Source organism: Rhinopithecus roxellana, chromosome 11 (assembly GCF_007565055.1).
Source record: "Rhinopithecus roxellana isolate Shanxi Qingling chromosome 11, ASM756505v1, whole genome shotgun sequence".
Lineage (NCBI taxonomy): Eukaryota > Metazoa > Chordata > Mammalia > Primates > Cercopithecidae > Rhinopithecus > Rhinopithecus roxellana.
In genome coordinates this window covers 65,109,570-65,124,881 of record NC_044559.1, presented here as the reverse complement: position 1 = coordinate 65,124,881, position 15,312 = coordinate 65,109,570, and the positions used below count along the sequence as shown (strand labels likewise).

Below are 15,312 nucleotides of genomic sequence, written 5' to 3'. Positions count from 1 at the left end.
AGAGTGGCTATCTTGGCTGATGGCCACATTCGAGAGAGGCCTTAAGGCCAAATGAGAAAGAAACCATAACAATATATGTCACTTAAACATCTATGTGTCTTTAAATATCATATTCGTAAACTAAGGTGATCTGTGGATTATTTTCCTCTGCAAGCTTCCTGGATTTTTGGTACCAACAATAAGTACTGAGCACTAAAGGATATGTAAGAGAGAGCTTGTGAACAAATGGTGCCTTTCTTTGGCAAGATTCTATAACCATATACTAATGATTTGGGTATTATTTCACACTGAGCATGCTTTTCCTCACTAATAGCACACAGAACTGGCTAGGTAATTCAGTTTGCCAGCACATTTGGAAATAGCAATTTTTAACACGTGGAACCAGCTGTACCGGAATCACCTGCTAGACTGGTGAAAAGCCGTCTTCACTCTGCACCTCCCTACCCCCACCCCTGCACCAGACACAACATACAAGAGTCTCTTGAAGTGGGACCAAGGAATCTTTACGTTTAACAAGCTCCCTGGATAATTCTTACTCAGAGTGAAGGTTGAAAACTGGGCTTAAGATATAAAACGATGTGATTACTTGATAGTAACCTTTCAATATCACAACGCTTTGCCTTCAAACTGTTGGGGACACTTTGTCAAAATGTAGTCTTTAAGAAAAATTTCATTAATATGATCATTCTAAAAATAAAATACCTTTCAAAGCATTCAGATCAGCATTATGGATACAATTTCATTGTAGATAACTAAAGAGGAAAAACACAGGAAGAAAAAGTTTCAGTTGTTCATAGGCTCTGCTTCCTGACTATTTCAGAGCACATACAGCAGCAGGCAGCTTCTCTGTATCAGTACTCCAGGTGTACTTCTCAGGGACAAGGGGTTCCTTGTGGGTCTTCACCCTTCCTGTCAGGATGCTCTCCCTATATTGCAGTCATCACAGTGAGCCTTGCAACTTAGTGTCATACACTTGCAATGATCATGCTACAGTAATTTCTCATCTGGGTAACTGCTAGATTTTCCCTACTTCAGTAACTGCTCACTTTCAGTGAACGATGGTCAGTTTTTGTTGTTGTTTTTTCTTCATGTTATATTTGTTCTGAATATATTTACTGAAATGTAGTTTTATGTCTCTTAAATCTTTTGTATGTTTTTGCACTTCATTGTTTTGCCTCAACATACTTCAACAAGATTTTTTGCCTCAATGCATTTTTCTTATAACTCATTTTTATTAATACCTATGTGATGGATTTTAAAAATTATTTCTTCACCAAATATTATATAGAGGAAAGTACCGCCCTGTACCATACTCCTTCAAACAAATTCAGACGAAACACAGCTCTAGTGTTTTAGTGTTGTCTCACCTGCAGAAGAGTAGAGGGTTGTATTAGATTATCCATGAGATTCCCCAGCTCTGTGATTGTGGATAGTTATAGCTCATTTTTCCTACAACTGGATCATGCACTCTGTGAGTTATCCATAACAAACTTTTATATGTACAGCTGACTTTCTGCTGCCTCTCATCATAGCTTTGAACCACTTCTCCTACTGTGAGACTGTGTGGGTTTAAAGAATAAAGAGCATTTTAATAATAGCCCAATCAAAATGTAATTAGGAAAAGGTAATTTGGCACCAAAAATATTACATAATACCACATCAAAGATAAATTCCAGATATTTCTTATCATCTGCTATTTTAGATTACCATTTTCCCCCTCTACTAGTACAGGTATAATTCTTTCATCTTGCCTTTTTTAATGTACCAAAGACTAAACAGAACCGTTAGCTGCAAATCTACTTCTGATACTTATCAATGTCTCTCACTTTCTGTTTCATATCAGCTATAGCAAATTTTCTTTTACATTTTTATTGATGACCACATCATATCTCTGTTAACATGTACCGCATAAGCAGGTTTTCTTTAAAAAATGTATTTAACCCAGCAGCAACTTAAAAAGCAAAGTATTTTAAATTAAAACATTATATTCCTTTTCCAGAGAACATGCAGACAAAACAAGTCTAAAGGATGATCCAATTAAATAAATTTCTATCTCTGGGGGCTAGAACCTCTGAGTTGGTTCTCAAAGTCTGCATGTTTCATATTCAGTACCTAACAAGATATTCCTCACTGTAAGCTTAAAGCAAGCAACGACATCACAATATGCATTACTCTGAGTTGTTTTCGAAACGTGCTGACCCTCTGAAAGTTTCCAAATGGCTTCTTTGTGTGCTGTTACAGACCATCTGGCTAGCTGTAGATAAACAAGTTTCAACATATGGGCCATAGCACATACATGGCTCTGCTTCGCTAGTGCAGAAAATTAAGAAAAGGATGCTCTCATGATATAAGTAGCTAACTCATGCAAGAGAAGCAGGACCATGTAGTGTAGGGCCTGACCTAAGGGGCACACAGAATAGCTTAATTCCATTTCCTTCTCTTCCATTCACTGGGCATGTTGCTAGATCATGGCAAGTCTTCTCTGTTTCCTCACATAAACATTTTTTTTTTTTTTTTTTTTTTTTTTTTTTTTTTTTTTTGAGACGGAGTCTCGCTCTCTCGCCCAGGCTGGAGTGCAGTGGCCGGATCTCAGCTCACTGCAAGCTCCGCCTCCCGGGTTCACGCCATTCTCCTGCCTCAGCCTCCCGAGTAGCTGGGACTACAGGCGCCCGCCAGGTCGCCCGGCTAGTTTTTTGTATTTTTAGTAGAGACGGGGTTTCACCATGTTAGCCAGGATGGTCTCGATCTCCTGACCTCGTGATCTGCCCGTCTCGGCCTCCCAAAGTGCTGGGATTACAGGCTTGAGCCACCGCGCCTGGCCTACATAAACATTTTTTTAAAGGTGCCAGCGAACTCTTGCCTTTCTCTCCTTCCCTCTATCCTTCTTATTAAGATATATCCATTATGGGCCTACCATATATGTGTTCCCAGCATGGTGCTAGGTAATGGGCATATTGTTGAGGAAAATAGACATGGTCCCTACCCTTGAAGATTTACTGGACAATAATGAAGACATACATCAAATAAATGAGATCAGGAAGAATATCGCAAACCAAGAGGGAAAACATGTGTGAAGGTCCTGATATCAGAAGGAGCATGAACAACTTTTCAAGACTCCAATATTTAGAAACATTTATAGCCATTAAATTGAAAACTCAATTGACAATGAAAATGCTGAAAGGGAAATTCCCACTATCTCTAGATGGCAAATCAGACACTTATTACATTAGCATAAACTATTTGAAAAAATTGCCTGCATTTTCCATTCATATTTTTGACCCACTGCCTGCAATCAATGAACCTAATAAAACTACATGAAAATATGATCATCAAATACATGCACAAGCATATCAAGCCCATGACAACATAATCAATGCTTTCAGTTATGAAACAGTTGCTAGAAAACCTAGGAACTCTGAGTGTCTCCTGTTTAATATTTACAGAATAAAACTAAATGCTAAGGCAACAGTGACTCAGTTATCTCTTACAAGTAAGTGATTTACTTCTCAAGCATGGTTTCCCAGTACTCAGCCTTGCCAGAAAATGACAGCTGATACCCTAGAGTGAGAAGAGGAATAGTCCTTCTTGCTTGAACAGTCATTATATACAAAATGTTCATTTCAATGATTTTCCCAGTTCTTAGTTAAAACAAAAGCTGTCTTTGACACAAATTTTGTCATATGTGAAACTGTATGAATGATTTATTTTTCTCATCCCTTTGCCATTTCTACCTTTGCCTTTCATTTGCTGCCACATATTTAAAGTACAGTATACACATGAAGCTCAGCCTTTGTAGCCAGAATGAAGCAGAGAGGTCAACAGTCGGGCATTCGAGTCAGGCAGGATAAAGAGCCAATTTGAGTCAGGCAGGATAAAGAGCCAATTTGAATCATGAAGGTCTTAATAAAAAATTAAACAACACATTTGAAAACCTGAATCAATCCAACTAACCATAGTGCCCTGTCTTACACTACAGGAAAGAAAAAGTCATTCCCTAAAACCTGCTATAGCACTTACTATACTACATTGTGACAAACCGAGACACGTTTGCCTTCTACCTGATGGCAAACTCTTAAAAGCAAGGACTGTGCCATACCCATCTTTGTCCCCTCGATGCCAGCAATGCCGAAAGTGCCAGAAGCCCAAACAATGCTCATTAATCAGATCAAGTAATGAACAGGCATTGTTTTATAAAAGCAAAGTCACTAAGGGAATGAATCCTCACAGTGAAATGTAATTGAATCCAGAGCTGTCTTAGCTACCTGTTAGGATTTTAGCAAACATGTAAAGTGTTTGCCCTTCAGCCATTCTACAGACAGCAACATGTATGACATAAGACCTTTAATTAAAAATTTTTACTTACATTGCTTTATTTCAGCTACAAATAAACTTTATTTGATGTAATGTAATAAAACATTTTCAAGTTTAACAATATGTATCTGACCATAAATAACCGCTGATGTAATGTAATAAAACATTTTCAAGTTTAACAATATGTATCTGACCATAAATAATCATTTAAATTATGAATATAATATATACGGTCACTTTAGCAAATTTGCAGTTCAGGAATTTATACAAGCTTTGTCTGAAAGGACAGTGCTCTCCTCCCCTTTCAGGAAAGGCAGCTCTTCCCCATGTCTGGTAAGAAGCAATGTCAATGGGAATTAGAAGAAGTCCATAATCCATGTTGGAATTCCACTTTATCCTGTGACAGGACAGCTTGCTTTATTATAGGAAAATAATATTATCTTTCAGTTCTCTCTTATCAAATAAAGAATTGCATTCATTTTTCCCCTTGTAGGTACAGGTACTCTTCTATTCTCATCTGCTGTCGTTCTGTCTCCTTAGCTCTTAATTGCTACATAGTGCCATTTAAAAAATATATATCCGCAAAGAGACCTTTTCTGTTTCCTTACCTGCCCTTCATATCTACCATTTTTTGGTGGGTAGGGGTGGAAATCAGAGGACAGAATTGCTTAGGCACACATTTGATTTAGGATACAGAGAACACAAAAACAAATTCTCTAGAAGGAACAGACTGGTGTTCTGAAGCATTTCCCAAGAGTAGTCCAGGTGACCTTGCTTCACACAATTTGGTTTAATACAATGCAGCTCAACAAGAATGAACATGTTTATGCCCCATCTCCAGAAGCATCACAACATTTCATGGAAAACCCATCATTCCCACACTTCTTCCACATAACATACAGTTACGGGCCAGCCCATGGGTGGGCCCACTGCAGCCTGGTAGAAAATGAGAGTCAAAAACATGCCAATAATCATGTTAATTACAATGCAGTTGGGTACCACTTGAGCTTCACTGCGATAAAAATCCTCACAGAAGGCATCACCCTCACCTCTCAAGACCCTTCAGAGCACAAGAAAAAGCTTTGCTCAAGTTATATGCTTCTCTCCATCCTGAGACCTGTTCCTGAGTTATACCATAATAAGTGAGTTAACAAAGAAAGTACATTGGTGGAGAAATCACAGAGACCCTGCAGAAAAGCCAAACTATTTGACAGAAGCTTGAAACAAACACTGCTCTGGGAAATCATTTGTATTAGCTGATGACTGGATTCTGTTTTCTAACATAGACATGCAACATATTCAACACTACACTCACTGCAGTTTGCTTGGGAAAGCCTTCTGTCATACAACAAAATACATTCTGTCTCAGGAGTGATTCCTGCATATTCACCACAACACCTAGACTCAGAAGCACGGGAAGTGTGCATTGGAACTTTCTCCCACTTGCACGGATTTGGACATATGCAAAGCACCAGAAACTGCTTCCTTTGTGGAACTCAGTTCTGTCGGTGTGCTTACTGCTGAGATGATCTGCTATCTTAAACTGAGAACACACAATAGCACTGATCCACAGAAAAAAGGAGAAGTCACCATCTCCCTTGTAAGGTAGCGTGTACAACAGATCACCCTGTTTGTCACGTTTTAGACATCCCAAGAAAGGAGAGAAGTCGCATTCCATTCTGCAGTCTCAGCAAATGACTTCCTTCTGTTTCCACCTCTAATTTGCCTTGTTTATTTCATCTCCATTGTTCTGCTTTCAATCATGAATCATGACCTTTTTTTCTACAGTAGTCAGCGTTTTGTCTAAAAAAAAGAGAGAAATAAGAAAATGATTTAGCAGAACTGTAAATGTGAGTTTTCATTTTGTGGTGGGTGGACTTAATTTTTACAGCAGTCAGTAATTTGAATCATTTGTGGCTTCTAATGGATTATGAGTATCCTTAAAGGGAAAGAAGTGCTGTGACTCTTTTGGTAAGTTTCATAACTCCCACAAGTTGCCAAGGCTTTAATATATTTGCAAATCAGCCCCAAATAACCCATTTAGAAATTCACCTTCTTAATACAGCTATAGCCAAAAATGACTTTGCTCTCAAAAATCCTTGCAAAATACTATTGCACTTGCCCTACTTGAAAAGAATAATGACTAAATAATGATTACCAACGAGAAGTGTTCTCTCCCTCAAACCTAGGAAGGTGGGTTATTGTAAGGTAAGTGTGCAGGGACCAAGAAACTTCACTTCTCTCCCTCATTCCTAGATGCACAGAAGTGGTATTAGTGATAAAGAAGTGTCAGCCAATGGCTGAGAAAAGTCCCTTTCTCCTGGTGTAAAGCCACTCCCCTAACTCTGCACCTCCACCAGCCTCGACTTACCACACTACATCATGTGCTTAAGAGCTAGGTCTATGAGGACCCAGAGACTGGGTCTGTGCAACCAATCTCAGCCTACCCACCCCATCTAAAGCACTCCCTACCCTGCCATTTGGCTATTTTGCCTGCAGTCCTGCTCTTCCTTCTTTGAGGTTCCCCTCTCAGCCCAGCACTTCAGATGGGTGATCAATAGATGGATTTTGCTGGAGACATGGTTTCTGGCTTTTCCCCTCAGCCTCACACAATAACACCTGAGGACAAGTGCTGCACTTCAGCCCAGACCCAGCCCTATAGGCTCCTAGGTATCTGAAGAGGGGACTGGCAACCATCTGTGCTCCACAGACACGTTCCTAGCCCAGGGCCTCTGTCTCTTCCCAGCACAGGAGAGACCACACTTTCTCCAGCTCAGCACTGCTCTGCTCACATAGTTCATGTTCTGAATTCCTCTAGGCCACAGCACTATCTCCAAAGTCTCCCTTTCCTTGCTACCAACCTACTAACCAATTGTGATGGTCTGGAGATTGTAGTATCCACACAGACACCTGTGGCCTCTTTCCTAGTCTCAACAGCACCCTCCTTGTGCAGGCCCTCCTGACATGAGACCCCACTCTTGCATCAGTATTCTAACCCATATCCCTTCTCCTATTGTGAAGCCTTCCATACATCATTTATACTGCATCCCTAGTCTCACTCCTGCTCAAAAGCCTTCATCTCCCTCCCTCATCCCTGCCCACTTAGCCCTCCATGCTGATCATAGACTACCCAGCTTCCCAGTACTGCTGAAGACATGCCCCAAACTTCTTGTCCACCTCTATCAACATCTGGGCCCCTCGGTCCATGCTGTCCCCTCTGCCTTGAGCAGCCACTACTCCACCTCCACCCCTACTATGTCTTCTTGTTAAAATCCTACTCTTTCTTCAAGACCCACCTCCAATATCCCCCGTTCTTGATTTCTACCATGGATATTTTCTTTCTAAGAATGCCCCTCAAGACTTATTTTTCTTCTGTACTCCTCTGTAGTGCTTGATTTTATATTGTGCTATATGAATTTATTATCTACTAATAGAACAAAAATATATAAATATTAGACAAAGCAAGGGAGGGAAAACACCTGCCTTCCTTAAAGAAACATTGCAAAGTTAAAATGTAGGCAATTGCGAAGCATGAAGCAAATAAGCTATTATTACTAATTGATGATTTAGTAAAAATAAAATGATGATTTAATGAAAATAAATCATCTACGGAGAAGAAAAGTCCATGAAATAGCAAACTTTTTGTTTGTTGCTGCCTTTAAGGCAGCATCCGATCACAGACACCCAGGGTTCCAGAGGCTTTGATGCTTCTGCCCAATTTTCTCTGGGATCTATTTTATTTTATTTTATTTTATTTTTAATCACTGGTTTCCACAAAGAAAGAAGGTACCTTTCAGGATGCTTCAGGACAAACCCTGGAGCACTGTATTGGCAGAATTCATGGCAGAAAACCAAGGTTACTCTGCTACAAGTCACCACTAGGACCCCTGCAATCCACGGGAATTATAAGAGGCCCTTTGAAGACAATGACAATACAATCACCAGGAAAAAAGGGAGCAGGAAAAGAAGAGCTACTTTAAAACAATTTCATGACATTCATTTCTATGGAAGTATTTAGAAAGTGCTGTTCAATGTTATTCATAAATGACATCAACAAAATTCATGAAAACAGGATACTTAAAAGCAATAGATGGCAATTCAAAGCAAATCCATAAGTAATCAAATTTAAAAAGAAAAAAGAATCCTTGATTATATTTCATTATCACATTTGATTTTATATTACCAATCTGTGAATACTTGTGAAAAGGATTAAAATTGATAGCAGTAAATTAAAATTACCAGTGCAAAAGTATTCACAGCTTTTCCCCCATCTATTCACTTCATTACTCCAGGGAAAATTTTCAAGTGCCTGCTAAACTCCTGAGGTTCTGGTTATGCTGATCAAGAAAATGGGGGAAAATCGGTAAATATTTGGTAGTAAGAATACAGTCTCACAGGTTTACACAGGAAAGAAAGAAACTGTTATGTAGGAGAATACGTAGCGCCAAGAAGGCAGAACAGGGCGAGAAGGTAAGAGAGACTAGAAGCCCAGAAGCCAGATGGGAGGAAAAGAGCTGGAGAAAGCCCAGAGTCTGGAGGAGCCCAGAGTCTGTAGGGTGACCACAAGATGAGTGAGAGCTAGAGAGAGGCAGGGGGAGCAAAGGGTTCTGATTACAAGTCTCCTACTGGCCACCACCACCTCTACAGCCACCCCAGCATACTAGATTAAAAGCTTCCAGAGACTACAACTGTCATTTACTCACCTTTCTACCCTACCACGCCTGGTTCCATACCTTGTACATAGCAGACATTCAAATGTTTCTGGGAAAAACAAGCCAATTTTCTGGGAAAAACAACATCCATTTTTTACCTTCTGAGTTACCCACACAGTGCTACTGCATCAGTCTTGACCATTTTGATGACTCCACTCCCCTACCTGCAGATTCACTGATGGCTTACTATATTTACACCAGAGTGTCACAACTTTAGCAATGAGGACTGGGTACTTCTTTGTTGGGGCGGGGGGTGGGGGGCAGGGGTGCTGGCCTGTATACCGTAAAATCCTTAACAGCAGCCCTGGCCTCTACCCAGTAGATGCCAGAAGTATCCCACCCCCACTTGTGACAACCAAAAATGCCTCCAGAAAATGCCAAATGTCTCCAAAGAGTTGGGATGGGAGGCAAAATTACTCCTGATTAAGAACCATTTGTCAATACTAAAAGTCCAAATTATTGGAGCTGGCATAGAAGATTCTTTACAATTTCATCTCAATCTACTTTTCTGCTTTGATCTCCAACAGTTCCTGCACCCAAATGCTTAGTTTCAGCCAGGTGGTCCTTTGCATAAGCTCCCACATTGGTGCCTTTACAAAAAAAGTCCTCTTCACCTAGAATAACATTTCTGCTCTCCTTTCACTATAAATGCTTTGACCAACTTAATAGACATTCTTGAGTTCATACCCTTCAGGAAGTCTTCTCTGATCAGGGTTAGTATAAGCTCTGGGTCATTTTCCTTTCCTTTGAATCCTATAGCTTTTCCTGTCTCCACCTTCCCTTATTACAGAAAGGTTGCATGTGCATATGTCTTAGCCTAGCCAGGCTGCTATAACAAAATACCATAAACTGGTAGCTTATAAACAACAGAGATTTATTTCTTAGAGTTCAAGAGGCTGAGAAATCCAAGATTAAGCCACCAGCAGATCCCATGTCTGGTGAGGGCTCGCTGTCTGCTTCATAGATGGTAACTTCTAACTGCGTCCTCACATGGTAGAAGATGTGAGCAAGCTCCCTGAGGCCTCTTTTATAAATGCAATAATCCCATTTAGGAGGACCCTGCCCTCATGACCTAATTACCTCCTAAAGAATCCACATTTTCATACTATTGCACTGGGAATTTGGTTTCAAAATACGAATTTTGCAGGAGACACAGATATTCAGGCCATAACAACATATGTCTGTTTGTGTAAAGTATATCCAACAAAAATATATGCACAAGGACATGAAAGATATCATCCGTTTTCTGTACTTTCCTCAATGCATGGCAGCCACATTAGAAATTTCCTAAAGCTGACGGATGTTTTTAGGCTAATCATCCTTAATGAAGTGGATATTCTGTAATTATAAATTCAAACTGAGAGAAATGTAAAGAGGATACAGCAGACTATGGCCTGTGGGCCAAATACAACTGGCAGTCTCTTTTTGTAAATAAAGTTTTATTGGTACACAGGCCTATCCGTTTACTTATGTCAGTGACAAATTACTCATCAGTAAGAAGAGTAGTTTCAATAGGGACCATATGGCTAGCAAAGTTTAAAATATATACCACTTGGCCCTTCACAGTTAAAGTTTGCTGACCTCTGTGTTAAGGTAACAGGAAAACAACACCCAAGCCTCCAGACTAGCTAAAGATACAAAGGCAAATATCTTTAGACTTTACGTTAGCTGATTTATTTTTATAAAAGGCACAGTAGCATAGAAGTTAAAAGCACTTTTGAACACAGATGTCCTGGGCTCAAATCCAGCTCTATCACTCTCTGTATGACTGTGGGGGAAATTATTTTACTTCTCCAAGCCCTTGTTTTGTTATTTTCAGAATGGAAATGAAGAAAACTAACCTATCATAAACTTTTGAGGATTAATTGATCAAATTCACATGAAGTGCTCAGCAAAGTGCCTGAGAGTGAATTCTCAGCAAACACAAGCTATTATTTTAAATTGGAAAACCTTTTTGTGTTACATTTTAAAGATTACCATTTTATGATCTATCTGAATTATCTATGAATTATTAACTAAAATAATCAATAAAATTATTCTCAAGTTCTTTGACTTTATAGGATGCATGCAAATATAAGAGTGTTTCCTTGCTCATGACATTATCTGTTCTTTCCTAGTTTATACACTGGCTGCTTAACTGGATCCCCTGCCACCCATCTTTCCCTTGTCTGCCCTCCTCACTATTGCCAGAGAGACCTTCCCATGTTACTCCTGAGAACTAGAACCAACACGCTTTCCTTTTCCTGTGCTAAACAATGCTGGAGCCAGGCAAAATAACCTAGCTATTTGTTCTAGGAAATAGTCACTTTCAGAAGATAAGACTATATGCCAACAAAAATAGCCTACTTATCAAAACTAATGGTTTGCTCATTAGCACTTACTTCACAGCCCTCATCTAGTTGTACTTACCAGTCTAAAGCTATTATGTCATAAACTCTGCCTAATCTTCACCAGTTCCCCACCTTCAAATCACCCAGCCCAAGCCCCAAAACTCTATCAATATCCTTGCCTTATTTCCTTCATCTGAGAAACTACTAAGACTGTCTAGGAGTGGATACCACGCATAGTGCAGTAAGTCTAACAAACTTTACTTACTTAGTGTAACAAGTCATTCTCATTGTCTTCTTAGAGAGCTTACGGCTAGTCTCTACCTCAAAAATATTCTGAGACTCTTCACTGCCTATATACTGAAGTCACTTGACAAGTATTATTGCATAACATTCAATAGAAGCATCGGAGTGATTCATATCACAGCTACCACTTAGGGACTGTGTGAACATAGGTCAGTTACTTTATGCTCCTGAGCCTTAAGTTGTTCTTCTGAAAAGTGGGGATGCCAGAAGCACCTATTTTGCAGGTAGCACGCAGCATAGCATGTAGCAGGTGTTCAATAATGGTTAGCAGTTATTACTTTTATTTATCATCTATTATGTGTCAAGCACTGTACTAGATTCTGCAGAAAGAAATCTGATTAAGACATAGTTCCTTCTCTGAAGGAATTCAGAATCTGGTGGGAAAATCCTAATAGTAAATTCAATGAACTCTTACAGGCATAGTAAGATCTCCGGGTGTGCTCATAGTACATGTTCTAGAACTTAAAATTACATTATTTTTTAATGCTACTTTTTATATTGTGAACAATCTCATGTATACAAAAGAGTATATAGAAGTAAACATGAATGCCTGTGAAGCTACACTCAGCTTAAGAATTAGCATAACTGTAGTCTTCCAACTTTCAGTTGTAAGATAAAGGCAGTCCAGTATAAGAAAAATGAGTAGCACTGGGATTCAGATGATATGGGATCTAGACTTAGTTGTGACACTAGCTAAGTGTGAGACATCTCACTTTTCAACTCCCAGTTAGCTCTTCTGTTGAATGACAGGGGTGGACAAGATGACTGGGAAGGTCCCTCTCTGCTAGAGTGGTCCCTGGTTCTCTAGTCTGCTCCTTCCCGCCAGGCTGTGAAGACGGACGCCTCCAACATTGATCTGCTCACTGTCTCACCAGAACCTTCCAATTTTTCATTCCAAGTTTATTTTTCCCCTGACTTTCAATGTGAAGAAATCTCCTCTACCTCACATTTAAAACAGAGTCTTCATCTGACATGTTGACACCTCTAACTAATATACTATCTCTTTCCTTCTTTACAATGTCAATTTTTTAACATGTGGGTCACTTCTGAAATTTCCATTTCTCTATCACCATCAGAGCCTTTTTCAGATCCCAAGACCCTATGGTAATTGCTTCCTTGAAAGTCATTAAGACTTCTTAGACCAATTCTTGGTTCTCTCCTGCCAAGATGGCCAGGAACATTTCCTAAACGGTCCTGTGGCTCTTTTCCTTTTCTTTTTTAGAGGCAGGTCTTGCTCTGTCAACCAGGTTGGAGTGCAATGGCATGATCATAGCTCACTGCATAATCCAACCCCTGGGCTCAAGCTATCCTCCCGCCTTGGCCTCCCAAGCGGCTAGGATTACAGAGGCGCTCTACCATGTCCGGTTCTTGAGACCCACACTAACCACTCTTCTTTTTCCTGGGCTGCCTCCTTTCAGCCCAGGTGAATGTAACTGCATACTAGAAAGATCATTGTGCCTCCTACCTCAAAAGAAGACTTTATCGGTGAAGGTTGAGGTCATCAAAAAAGTTTTACTAGACAGAAGAATAACAACAACTAAAATAATAATGTTACACAAATTTAGATGTAAGGACATAATCTGGATGTCATTTATGGAGAAAGAATGGAAAATATCACCTCTTTGTTGTCAATCACATCAATTGCAATTCTTCAGAAAATTAGTCTCATCTACCAATCCAACTAAGTACCTATTTTTGGCTTTTGGAATTTTACTGGGTGGAAGACTGGAATCTATACTGCTGTCAATTCAAATCTGGTATGTTTAGTAAAACATAAGCTAGCTACTCGTTCAGGAAACTTTCTGTGATGTGCTTCAAAAAGCTGCATGAAAGGGTTTGGGGGATAAAAGGAAAATAATGATAAATGACCTTACAGCACAAACTCAGCTCTCTCTGGCCTCTCAGCAAGCTTCAGGGCTTCATGCATGCCTGCAGCCGAGAGCTTCCGGTTGATATTCCGGTACTGGCACTGAAGCAGGCTGCGATAGGTGGTCCTCAGGTCCCGGTTGAAGAAGGCATATATAAAAGGGTTAATGAGAGAGTTTGCATAGCCTAGCCACAGAAATGTCCTCTCCACCCACAGTGGGATGCAGCTGCAGGAAGTGCCACAGATGAAGGGTCTGGCTGTCGAGAGGAGGAAAAATGGCAGCCAGCACACGGTAAAGGCCCCGACGATGATCCCCAGGGTGGTGGCTGCTTTCTGTTCCCGCTTAAAGATGGAGATGTTTTTCCTTTCATGCTTGAGGAGTCTCGAAAGGTTTGCACACTCTTCCACCTCCTTCTGGAGCTTCACTATGCCATTCAGGGCGATGACGCTGTCTGGCTCCACTCGAGGGAAGCCAGGGAATTTGTGTTTGGCAGCACTCTTCCTGGCAGCCTTGTAAATCTGGTAGTACATGAAAAGCATGACGGACATAGGGATATAAAATGCCACTGCGGTAGAGTAAATCGTGTAGCCAAAGTCCTGGCTGATCAAGCACACCTTATCGTCATTTACATTCTGAGCCCATCCAAAGAGCGGAGGTAAAGTGATGGAGGCAGAGAGAAGCCAGACGGAGAGAATCATCTTCGCCATGCATTTCCCATTTTGCCTCACAGGGTATGTGAGGGGCCTTGTGATTCCAAGGTACCTAGTGGAGAGATGCAAAGATAACAGGTGAACACTGTGATCATAACTGGTCAACTGAGCAAGACCTGCCAGCCAGGTACCAGCACCAGTCCTCACAACAGCCCTTCTAGGCAGGCATCATTACTCCCATTTTGCAGAAAGGTAAACTAAGGCTCTGAGATGTTACCTATTTTATTCCAGGTCACAAAGAGGCATTGCCAGATTGTAGCCTGAGAGCCCTCTGGCTCTAAAGTCAGTACATGCTTTTTGCATGCCTTACAGTTTTTCACAATCCATGTAGTCAACAAAGTTTAAAGAGCTCCCCCTCCCCATGACCACAGCAACCAAAATCAGCCAGGACAACATATCAACTCTGATGTAGGATGCTGTGACACATTCTCAAAACAACCAAGGTCTACCACACTCTGGTATTATACACCCAGTGATCGCCCCAGCTGTCTTAATTTAGGCCAGCTTTTAATTCATTTTAGCTTTCCCTTTGCATTACAGCAAAAGCATTTCTTTAAGATCACACAGATTCGTGAGATAGTCTGGGAATCCTAGAGTGTTGAAATGGTTAGCAGAAAATACATTATTATTATTATTATTTACCCACAGAAAAGTCTCACACAACAGCAATGTCAGAGGAACAATCTAAGAAATAAAAACAGCCTGCCTTCTCTCTCCAGTTCTTAGGAGAATCACAAAGCAAGGGTACAATTCTGAAAAATATTAGGGAAATCCAACATTTTCTCTGTGCTTAGTTCTATACAGGGAATAAATATTACTCCAAGTCTGTGATCAAGGATTTGTAATGCAAACAAATCTGTGCACACAGAGAAAACATATACAGAAAAGATATTCTGCCAAATGTTTAATATTTTTCAGCTTTTCAAACCTGTGTTTTCCTCATATTTAATAGCCTTAGATTCTATTTTGGGAAGCTAGGAGCACTTGAGAAGCAAAGACAGAAAAAAAGCTGGTCATTTTGTTGTTGTTTTTACTTCCTTTATGTATATAAAAGATACATTATTGAAACATAAAAAGG

General features: G+C 40.2%; 1 protein-coding gene across 2 annotated transcripts in view; it reads right to left on the bottom strand.

Moving 5' to 3' along the window:
• Positions 1-4,460: 4,460 nt before the first annotated feature.
• Positions 4,461-15,312, bottom strand: part of HTR7 (5-hydroxytryptamine receptor 7) — a 111,955-nt gene continuing 101,103 nt past the window's right edge. The window contains exons 2-3 of one of the 2 annotated variants that reach the window (XM_010380455.2): positions 13,531-14,286; positions 4,461-6,114 (exon numbers count right to left, since the gene is read on the bottom strand). In XM_010380455.2, the coding sequence (XP_010378757.1) occupies positions 6,072-6,114; positions 13,531-14,286 (799 nt within the window). In that variant the 3' untranslated portion in view covers positions 4,461-6,071. Of the gene's footprint in view, positions 6,115-13,525; positions 14,287-15,312 lie in introns of both variants that reach the window. The other variant, XM_010380456.2, reaches the window with a different exon arrangement.